Genomic DNA, 12,411 nt, shown 5'->3' with positions numbered 1-12,411 from the left:
ATTTATAAAATGATAAGTTTATGGACATACGTTGTCTGTCCTGGACAATCACATGTTTTCCAAATGGCGTCCTAGCTTCGTCTTCAATGTATATCAACTGACTGTCATATTTCACTCTTGTGTCTCCCCTGATGATGTGATTATTACACGAAAGTGCACTTGGGAACTTATCCTGATTCATAGGAATATATTGAGCATGCAAAAAATTGTGATCCCTTGAAATGCATATTTATTTATATTTATTTATTTTGCTTTGTCACTGTCTCCCGCGTTTGCGAGGTAGCGCAAGGAAACAGACGAAAGAAATGGCTCAACCCACCCCCATACATATGTATATCCATACACGTCCACACAGGCAAATATACATACCTATACATCTCAATGTGCACATATATATACACACACAGACACATACATATATACCCATGAACACAATTCACACTGTCTGCCTTTATTCATTCCCATCGCAACCTCGCCACATATGGAATACCATCCCCCTCCCCCCTCATGTGTGCGAGGTAGCGCTAGGAAAAGACAACAAAGTCCCCATTCGTTCACACTCAGTCTCTAGCTGTCACGCAATAATGTCTGAAACCACAGCTCCCTTTCCACATCCAGGCCCCACACAACTTTCCATGGTTTACCCCAGACACTTCACATGCCCTGATTCAATCCACTGACAGCACGTCAACCCCGGTATACTACATCGATCCAATTCATTCTATTCCTTGCCCACCTTTCACCCTCCTGCATGTTCAGGCCCCGATCACTCAAAATCTTTTTCACTCCATCTTTCCACCTCCAATTTGGTCTCCCACTTCTCCTCGTTCCCTCCACCTCCGACACATATATCCTCTTGGTCAATCTTTCCTCACTCATTCTCTCCATGTGCCCAAACCATTTCAAAACACCCTCTTCTGCTCTCTCAACCACACTCTTTTTATTTCCACACATCTCTCTTACCCTTACATTACTTACTCGATCAAACCACCTCACACCACACATTGTCCTCAAACATCTCATTTCCAGTACATCCACCCTCCTGCGCACAACTCTATCCATAGCCCACGCCTCGCAACCATACAACATTGTTGGAACCACTATTCCTTCAATAATACCCATTTTTGCTTTCCGAGATAATGTTCTCGACTTCCACACATTCTTCAAGGCTCCCAGGATTTTCACCCCCTCCCCCACCCTATGATTCACTTCCGCTTCCATGGTTCCATCCACTGCCAGATCCACTACCAGATATCTAAAACACTTTACTTCCTCCAGTTTTTCTCCATTCAAACTTACCTCCCAATTGACTTGACCCTCAACCCTACTGTACCTAATATCCTTGCTCTTATTGACATTTACTCTTAACTTTCTTCTTTCACACACTTTACCAAACTCAGTCACCAGCTTCTGCACTTTCTCACATGAATCAGCCACCAGCGCTGTATCATCACCTAACAACAACTGACTCACTTCCTAAGCTCTCTCATCCACAAGACTTCATACTTGCCCCTCTTTCCAAAACTCTTGCATTCACCTCCCTAACAACCCCATCCATAAACAAATTAAACAACCATGGAGACATCACACACCCCTGCCGCAAACCTACATTCACAGAGAACCAATCACTTTCCTCTCTTCCTACACGTACACATGCCTTACATCCTCGATAAAAACTTTTCACTGCTTCTAACAACTTGCCTCCCACACCATATATTCTTAATACCTTCCACAGAGCATCTCTATCAACTCTATCATATGCCTTCTCCAGATCCATAAATGCTACATACAAATCCATTTGCTTTTCTAAGTATTTCTCACATACATTCTTCAAAGCAAACAACTGATCCACACATACTCTACCACTTCTGAAACCACACTGCTCTTCCCCAATCTGATGCCCTGTACATGCCTTCACCCTCTCAATCAATACCCTCCCATATAATTTACCAGGAATACTTAACAAACTTATACCTCTGTAATTTGAGCACTCACTCTTATCCACTATGCCTTTGTACAATGGCACTATGCACGCATTCGGCCAATCCTCAAGCACCTCACCATGAGTCATACATACATTAAATAACCTTACCAACCAGTCACCAATACAGTCACCCCCTTTTTTAATACATTCCACTGCAATATCATCCAAACCTGCTGCCTTGCCGGCTTTCATCTTCCGCAAAGCTTTTACTACCTCTTCTCTGTTTACCAAATCATTTTCCCTAACCCTCTCACTTTCCACACCACCTCGACCCAAGCACCCTATATCTGTCACTCTATCATCAAACACATTCAACAAACCTTCAAAATACTCACTCCATCTCCTTCTCACATCACCACTACTTGTTATCACCTCCCCATTAGCGCCCTTCACTGAAATTCCCATTTGCTCCCTTGTCTTACGCACTTTATTTACCTCATTCCAGAACATCTTTTTATTCTCCCTAAAATTTAATGATACCCTCTCACCCCAACTCTCATTTGCCCTCTTTTTCACCTCTTGCACCTTTCTTTTGACCTCCTGTCTCTTTCTTTTATACATCTCCCACTCAATTGCATTTTTTCCCTGTAAAAATCGTCCAAATGCCTCTCTCTTCTCTTTCACTAATAATCTTACTTCTTCATCCCACCACTCACTACCCTTTCTAATCAACCCACCTCCCACTCTTCTCATGCCACAAGCATCTTTTGCACAATCCATCACTGATTCCCTAAATACATCCCATTCCTCCCCCACTCCCCTTACTTCCACTGTTCTCACCTTTTTCCATTCTGTACTCAGTCTCTCCAGGTACTTCCTCACACAAGTCTCCTTCCCAAGCTCACTTACTCTCACCACCATCTTCACCCCAATATTCACTCTTCTTTTCTGAAAACCCATACAAATCTTCACCTTAGCCTACACAAGATAATAAGACATCCCTCCAGTTGCACCTCTCAGCACATTAACATCCAAAAGTCTCTCTTTCGCGCACCTGTCAATTAACACGTTATCCAATAACGCTCTCTGGCCATCTCTCCTACTTACATACGTATACTTATGTATATCTCGCTTTTTAAACCAGGTATTCCCAATCACCAGTCCTTTTTCAGCACATAAATCTTCAAGCTCTTCACCATTTCCATTTACAACACTGAACACCCCATGTATACCAATCATTCCCTCAACTGCCACATTACTCACCTTTGCATTCAAATCATCCATCACTATAACCCAGTCTTGTGCATCAAAACCACTAACACACTCATTCAGCTGCTCACAAAACACTTGCCTCTCATGATCTTTCTTCTCGTGCCCAGGTGCATATGCACCAATAATTACCCATCTCTCTCCATCAACTTTCAGTTGTACCCATATTAATCGAGAATTTACTTTCTTACATTCTATCACATACTCCCACAACTCCTGTTTCAGGAGTACTGCTACTCCTTCCCATGCTCTTGTCCTCTCACTAACCCCTGACTTTACTCCCAAGACATTCCCAAACCACTCTTCCCCTTTACCCTTGAGCTTCGTTTCACTCAGAGCCAAAACATCCAGGTTCCTTTCCTCAAACATACTACCTATCTCTCCTTTTTTAACATCTTGGTTACATCCACACACGTTTAGACACCCCAATCTGAGTCTACGAGGAGGATGAGCACTCCCGGCGAGACTGCTTCTGTTTCCCATTTTTAGAAAGTTAAAATACAAGGAGGGGAGGATTTCTGGCCCCCCGCTCCCATCCCCTCTAGTCGCCTTCTACGACACGTGAGGAATGCGTGGGAAGTATTCTTTCACACCCTATCCCCAGGGATAATATATATATATATATATATATATATATATATATATATATATATATCTTTCTTTTCTTTCAAACTATTCGCCATTTCCCGCATTAGCGAGGTAGCGTTAAGAGCAGAGAACTGGGACTTTGAGGGAATATCCTCACCTGGCCCCCTTCTCTGTTCCTTCTTTTGGAAAATTAAAAAAAAAATAATTAGAGGGGAGGATTTCCAGCCCCCCGCTCCCATATATATATATATATATATATATATATATATATATATATATATATATATATATATATCTTCTTTCTTTCTTTCTTTCATACTATTCGCCATTTCCCGCGTTAGCAAGGTAGCGTTAAGAACAGAGGACTGGGCCTCTGAGGGAATATCCTCACCTGGCCTCGTTCTCTGTTCCTTCTTTTGGAAAATCAAAAAAAAATGAGAGGGGAGGATTTCCAGCCCCCCGCTCCCTCCCCTTTTAGTCGCTTTCTACGACACGCAGGGAATACGTGGGAAGTATTCTTTCTCCCCTATCCCCAGGGATAATATAAATATATATATATATATATATATATATATATATATATATATATATATATATATATATATATATACATATACACATATATATCCAGAGGAAGGAGAGTGAAATTGAAATACATTTCGCTGATAAAGAAAGGGTTATAAGGGATTATAAGGATCAGTGACAAAATTAGAATTAGTAAAACATAAGAAAAAGGAAAAGACCTAGATAAGAAAAAACTAAATCTCAAGACAGTGGAGTGCAACGAAAAAAAAAGACTATTGCTAATAAAAAAAGGATTATGAGAGATTATAAGGATGAGTGATAAAATTAGGAAGAATGAATACAACATAGGAAGGGAGTTCAGAGAATGCAACCAGCTACCACAGGAGACGGCTGGCGAGAAAGACTAGAGTAGAAAGAAGAGGCGTGTGGGTTGCTGTCTTCTGACTGCTGCTGTACGACACAGACCCCTGTGAGCCGAACAGGTGGCTATAGTTGTGGGGTAACTCAACAGAGAGGGTCGTCTCGCTGCTCAGCCAGTACATTTCGGGGATGGACGCCACACACTTCACTTGCAGACCGTCCAGCTGCACCATGGTCAGCCGCAGGGGAAACTGCAGGCTCTTTACGGCCGTCTCCAACCCCGACGTCTCGTTCACAAACACCAGCTCCCGACTGTCCCAGGTAGGGTCAACAGACTCGTCGTTGATGTAGAAGGTGAGGTTTGGGGCAGGCCTGGCGCCGTGGGACGTACAGCTGACGGTGATCAGCTGCTGAAGCCTGCAGGGTCCAACTCCATCTTCGATAATCCTTGGCTGCTCGTCTGGCAAATCTACGACAATCAAGAGGGCACTGTCTGAGGAGGTTTTGAACACAGGGGCTTCCCCAGACACCTCGCATCGGTAGTTGCCCCCGGCCGCCTCCGTCAAGTTGTGTATAAGGACGCGTCCGCGGTGCGACTGCTGGGGGTCCACATCGAAGTAAGGTACCGGGAAAATCCTGACCGAGGGTGTCTCGAGGGGCGTCCAGCGGTAGAACTCGTATATGCCGAAGTACCATTTGAGCGAGTAGACGTGGTCCCCTTCGTCCGCCCACTCACACACCAGCCACCCGCCCTCGCCTACTGCCAGGGACGCAGGTACCTCCAACCTGGTGATCCTGATGGCCAACGACACTCCTTGGATGATGAGAAGACGGAGAATGACGGCAGTAAATGAGGGTGTGGACGTCATGCTGCTGAGCTGGGAGTCAACGTGCGCCTGTATTCTGGTGTTTCCAACACTTGTTGATTCACTGCGACCCGGCCGATTCCCAGCTCTTGAGAGATTTTGACTAATTGACCATTGCTCACTTTATATCCTTACGACTTTCCACCATATATATATATATATCTCACCTTTTTCCATTCTGTACACAGTCTCTCTTGGTACTTCCTCACACAGGTCTCCTTCCCAAGCTCACTTACTCTCACCACCTTCTTCACCCCAACATTCACTCTTCTTTTCTGAAAACCCATACAAATCTTCACCTTAGCCTCCACAAGATAATGATCAGACATCCCTCCGGTTGCACCTCTCAGCACATTAACATCCAAAAGTCTCTCTTTCACACGCCTGTCAATTAACACGTAATCCAATAACGCTCTCTGGCCATCTCTCCTACTTACATAAGTATACTTATGTATATCTCGCTTTTTAAACCAGGTATTCCCAATCATCAGTCCTTTTTCAGCACATAAATCTACAAGCTCTTCACCATTTCCATTTACAACACTGAACACCCCATGTATACCAATTATTCCCTCAACTGCAACATTACTCACATTTGCATTCAAATCACCCATCACTATAACCCGGTCTCGTGCATCAAAACCACTGACACACTCATTCAGCTGCTCCCAAAACACTTGCCTCTCATGATCTTTCTTCTCATGCCCAGGTGCATATGCACCAATAATCACCCACCTCTCTCCATCAACTTTCAGTTTTACCCATATTAATCGAGAATTTACTTTCTTACATTCTATCACATACTCCCACAACTCCTGTTTCAGGAGTATTGCTACTCCCTCCCTTGCTCTTGTCCTCTCACTAACCCCTGACTTTACTCCCCAGACATTCCCACACCACTCTTCCCCTTTACCCTTGAGCTTCGTTTCACTCAGAGCCAAAACATCCAGGTTCCTTTCCTCAAACATACTACCTATCTCTCCTTTTTTCACATCTTGGTTACATCCACACACATTTAGGCACCCCACTCTGAGCCTTCGAGGAGGATGAGCACTCCCCGCGTGACTCCTTCTTCTGTTTCCCATTTTAGAAAGTTAATACAAGGAGGGGAGGATTTCCGGCCCCCCGCTCCCGTCCCCTCTAGTCACTTTCTACGACACGCGAGGAATACGTGGGAAGTATTCTTTCACCCCTATCCCCAGGGATAATATACATATATATATACAATGGAAGTAAGGGGAGTGTGGGAGGAATGGGATGTATTTAGGGAATCAGTGATGGAGTGCGCAAAAGATGCTTATGGCATGAGAAGAGTGGGATGTGGGTTGTTTAGAAAGGGTAGTGAGTGGTGGGATGAAGAAGTAAGAGTATTAGTGAAAGAGAAGAGAGAGGCATGTGGACGATTTTTGCAGGGAAAAAATGCAATTGAGTGGGAGAAGTATAAAAGAAAGAGACAGGAGGTCAAGAGAAAGGTGCAAGAGGTGAAAAAAAGGGCAAATGAGAGTTGGGGTGAGAGAGTATCATTAAATTTTAGGGAGAATAAAAAGATGTTCTGGAAGGAGGTAAATAAAGTGCGTAAGACAAGGGAGCAAATGGGAACTTCAGTGAAGGGCGCAAATGGGGAGGTGATAACAAGTAGTGGTGATGTGAGAAGGAGATGGAGTGAGTATTTTGAAGGTTTGTTGAATGTGTCTGATGATAGAGTGGCAGATATAGGGTGTTTTGGTCGAGGTGGTGTGCAAAGTGAGAGGGTTAGGGAAAATGATTTGGTAAACAGAGAAGAGGTAGTAAAAGCTTTGTGGAAGATGAAAGCCGGCAAGGCAGCAGGTTTGGATGGTATTGCAGTGGAATTTATTAAAAAAGGGGGTGACTGTATTGTTGACTGGTTGGTAAGGTTATTTAATGTATGTATGACTCATGGTGAGGTGCCTGAGGATTGGCGGAACGCGTGCATAGTGCCATTGTACAAAGGCAAAGGGGATAAGAGTGAGTGCTCAAATTACAGAGGTATAAGTTTGTTGAGTATTCCTGGTAAATTATATGGGAGGGTATTGATTGAGAGGGTGAAGGCAGGTACAGAGCATCAGATTGGGGAAGAGCAGTGTGGTTTCAGAAGTGGTAGAGGATATGTGGATCAGGTGTTTGCTTTGAAGAATGTATGTGAGAAATACTTAGAAAAGCAAATGGATTTGTATGTAGCATTTATGGATCTGGAGAAGGCATCTGGAGAAGTTGATAGAGATGCTCTGTGGAAGGTATTAAGAATATATGGTGTGGGAGGCAAGTTGTTAGAAGCAGTGAAAAGTTTTAATCGAGGATGTAAGGCTTGTGTACGTGTAGGAAGAGAGGAAAGTGATTGGTTCTCAGTGAATGTAGGTTTGCGGCAGGGGTGTGTGATGTCTCCATGGTTGTTTAATTTGTTTATGGATGGGGTTGTTAGGGAGGTAAATGCAAGAGTCTTGGAAAGAGGGGCAAGTATGAAGTCTGTTGGGGATGAGAGAGCTTGGGAAGTGAGTCAGTTGTTGTTCGCTGATGATACAGCGCTGGTGGCTGATTCATGTGAGAAACTGCAGAAGCTGGTGACGGAGTTTGGTAAAGTGTGTAGAAGAAGAAAGTTAAGAGTAAATGTGAATAAGAGCAAGGTTATTAGGTACAGTAGGGTTGAGGGTCAAGTCAATTGGGAGGTGAGTTTGAATGGAGAAAAACTGGAGGAAGTGAAGTGTTTTAGATATCTGGGAGTGGATCTGGCAGCGGATGGAACCATGGAAGCGGAAGTGGATCATAGGGTGGGGGAGGGGGCGAAAATTCTGGGAGCCTTGAAGAATGTGTGGAAGTCGAGAACATTATCTCGGAAAGCAAAAATGGGTATGTTTGAGGGAATAGTGGTTCCAACAATGTTGTATGGTTGCGAGGCCTGGGCTATGGATAGAGTTGTGCGCAGGAGGATGGATGTGCTGGAAATGAGATGTCTGAGGACAATGTGTGGTGTGAGGTGGTTTGATCGAGTAAGTAACGTAAGGGTAAGAGAGATGTGTGGAAATAAAAAGACCGTGGTTGAGAGAGCAGAAGACGGTGTTTTGAAATGGTTTGGGCACATGGAGAGAATGAGTGAGGAAAGGTTGACCAAGAGGATATATGTGTCGGAGGTGGAGGGAACGAGGAGAAGAGGGAGACCAAATTGGAGGTGGAAAGATGGAGTGAAAAAGATTTTGTGTGATCGGGGCCTGAACATGCAGGAGGGTGAAAGGAGGGCAAGGAATAGAGTGAATTGGAGCGATGTGGTATACCGGGGTTGACGTGCTGTCAGTGGATTGTATCAGGACATGTGAAGCGTCTGGGGTAAACCATGGAAAGCTGTGTAGGTATGTATATTTGCGTGTGTGGACGTATGTATATACATGTGTATGGGGGGGTTTGGGCCATTCTTTCGTCTGTTTCCTTGCGCTACCTCGCAAACGCGGGAGACAGCGACAAAGTATAAGAAAAAAAAAAATATATATATATATATATATATATATATATATATATATATATATATATATATATATTTTTTTTTTTTTTTTTTTTTTTATACTTTGTCGCTGTCTCCCGCGTTTGCGAGGTAGCGCAAGGAAACAGACGAAAGAAATGGCCCAACCCCCCCCCCATACACATGTACATACACACGTCCAGACACGCAAATATACATACCTACACAGCTTTCCATGGTTTACCCCAGACGCTTCACATGCCTTGCTTCAATCCACTGACAGCACGTCAACCCCTGTATACCACATGACTCCAATTCACTCTATTTCTTGCCCTCCTTTCACCCTCCTGCATGTTCAGGCCCCGATCACACAAAATCTTTTTCACTCCATCTTTCCACCTCCAATTTGGTCTCCCTCTTCTCCTCGTTCCCTCCACCTCCGACACATATATCCTCTTGGTCAATCTCTCCTCACTCATTCTCTCCATGTGCCCAAACCATTTCAAAACACCCTCTTCTGCTCTCTCGACCACGCTCTTTTTATTTCCACACATCTCTCTTACCCTTACGTTACTTACTCGATCAAACCACCTCACACCACACATTGTCCTCAAACATCTCATTTCCAGCACATCCATCCTCCTGCGCACATCTCTATCCATAGCCCACGCCTCGCAACCATACAGCATTGTTGGAACCACTATTCCCTCAAACATACCCATTTTTGATTTCCGAGATAATGTTCTCGACTTCCACACATTTTTCAAGGCTCCCAAAATTTTCGCCCCCTCCCCCACCCTATGATCCACTTCCGCTTCCATGGTTCCATCCGCTGACAGATCCACTCCCAGATATCTAAAACACTTCACTTCCTCCAGTTTTTCTCCATTCAAACTCACCTCCCAATTGACTTGACCCTCACCCCTACTGTACCTAATAACCTTGCTCTTATTCACATTTACTCTCAACTTTCTTCTTCCACACACTTTACCAAACTCAGTCACCAGCTTCTGCAGTTTCTCACATGAATCAGCCACCAGCGCTGTATCATCAGCGAACAACAATTGACTCACTTCCCAAGCTCTCTCATCCCCAACAGACTTCATACTTGCCCCTCTTTCCAGGACTCTTGCATTTACCTCCTTTACAACCCCATCCATAAACAAATTAAACAACCATGGAGACATCACACACCCCTGCCGCAAACCTACATTCACTGAGAACCAATCACTTTCCTCTCTTCCTACACGTACACATGCCTTACATCCTCGATAAAAACTTTTCACTGCTTCTAACAACTTGCCTCCCACACCATATATTCTTAATACCTTCCACAGAGCATCTCTATCAACTCTATCATATGCCTTCTCCAGATCCATAAATGCTACATACAAATCCATTTGCTTTTCTAAGTATTTCTCACATACATTCTTCAAAGCAAACACCTGATCCACACATCCTCTACCACTTCTGAAACCGCACTGCTCTTCCCCAATCTGATGCTCTGTACATGCCTTCACCCTCTCAATCAATACCCTCCCATATAATTTACCAGGAATACTCAACAAACTTATACCTCTGTAATTTGAGCACTCACTCTTATCCCCTTTGCCTTTGTACAATGGCACTATGCACGCATTCCGCCAATCCTCAGGCACCTCACCATGAGTCATACATACATTAAATAACCTTACCAACCAGTCAACAATACAGTCACCCCCTTTCTTAATAAATTCCACTGCAATACCATCCAAACCTGCTGCCTTGCCGGCTTTCATCTTCCGCAAAGCTTTTACTACCTCTTCTCTGTTTATCAAATCATTTTCCCTAACCCTCTCACTTTGCACACCACCTCGACCAAAACACCCTATATCTGCCACTCTGTCATCAGACACATTCAACAAACCTTCAAAATACTCATTCCATCTCCTTCTCACATCACCGCTACTTGTTATCACCTCCCCATTTACGCCCTTCACTGAAGTTCCCATTTGCTCCCTTGTCTTACGCACCCTATTTACCTCCTTCCAGAACATCTTTTTATTCTCCCTAAAATTTACTGATAGTCTCTCACCCCAACTCTCATTTGCCCTTTTTTTCACCTCTTGCACCTTTCTCTTGACCTCCTGTCTCTTTCTTTTATACTTCTCCCACTCAATTGCATTTTTTCCCTGCAAAAATCGTCCAAATGCCTCTCTCTTCTCTTTCACTAATACTCTTACTTCTTCATCCCACCACTCACTACCCTTTCTAAACAGCCCACCTCCCACTCTTCTATATGTATATATATATATATATATACATATATATATATATATATATATATATATATATATATATATATATATATATATATATATATATACACACATACACACATATACACACATATAGATATATATACATATGAAAATTGTAAGAAATAATTTGGAAAACTGAAACTTCTAGCTTGAAATGAAATGAAAAATGAATGTCACATAATGGTTCAACCTCTGGCTATGGAAAAGGGAAATGTATAATCTATTTACACAAACGTCAATAGTAGTTTTCATCAATTTAACCACTGTATCATACTGCCTGGTCCACTTCTCTTATCATGAAACTGGAATACTGGCTTATGATGTTTCTCAATTGTCTTCATTAAACAAAGTACAACCATATCTTGGATACATGAGGGTAGGTAGTTGGTCATCCTCCATAATAAAGCCTTGACAGACCAAAAGTTTATCTGGACCTCAACTTTTTCAGTAGATTCATGAAAAACACCTTTTTGCTTTCCATCTCTATCACTTTGAAAAATGCTCCCTTTGTTCACATTTCAATGAAAGAATAAGCTTCAATGTCTAAGCTACATTCTTTTCCAATTTCACTATTTTCTTGTCAGAGCACCATGTATGAAAACTATCACTCCAGTAACACAACTATAAACATTTACTTCCCCTTTAAAAAAAGTTCTGGGGAAGTCTGTCTTGATACACTGCGGGTCACTCTACCACCTGGCGAGGTTTGTGTTGCAATGGTTCTTAATTCACAAAAGTAGTAGCATCACTGGTGGGCGGAAGAACATTCTTGTAACCAAAGCGAGGATCACAGTCCGTGCAACTACTTGTACCACCACGTCCAAGTATGTTCACCCAAAGCGGTTCCGTGCACCTTTAAGATGCACGCGTTGAGACTTCCATGTTAATATAATTCCTGGTCAGTACCATATATGCTGTACAATGGTAACCCAAGATCCTTGGTAGGGAAGATCACTCCATGGCTCCAAGAGGTAAACAAGAGTGAGGTAATGGTCTCTTCCAGAATGTGTGCAGCGAACTTGCCATGCAGCCATCTCCCATATAGTTGTCAGTCTTTCCAGTCACTGTGTTACGACATGCTATAAACAGTTCAACCTCCTAGTATTAGTG

The 12,411-nt window shown here is 43.1% G+C and overlaps 2 protein-coding genes across 3 annotated transcripts in view; both read right to left on the bottom strand.

The window, feature by feature from the left end:
* The window catches only part of LOC139750938 (uncharacterized), a 327,093-nt gene that overhangs the window by 294,853 nt on the left and 19,829 nt on the right, over nucleotides 1–12,411 (bottom strand). The gene's annotated exons all lie outside the window — the stretch shown is intronic.
* LOC139750690 (uncharacterized) lies at nucleotides 4,631–6,679 on the bottom strand. The gene has a single exon (XM_071665371.1). It carries the CDS (start codon nucleotides 5,533–5,535, stop codon nucleotides 4,681–4,683), a length of 855 nt encoding a protein of 284 aa, XP_071521472.1. The 5' UTR covers nucleotides 5,536–6,679; the 3' UTR covers nucleotides 4,631–4,680.

Source organism: Panulirus ornatus, chromosome 10 (assembly GCF_036320965.1).
Source record: "Panulirus ornatus isolate Po-2019 chromosome 10, ASM3632096v1, whole genome shotgun sequence".
Classification (NCBI taxonomy): Eukaryota; Metazoa; Arthropoda; class Malacostraca; order Decapoda; family Palinuridae; genus Panulirus; species Panulirus ornatus.
Note: the sequence above shows the minus strand (reverse complement) of the source record. Positions and strands in the feature narration are given on the sequence as shown.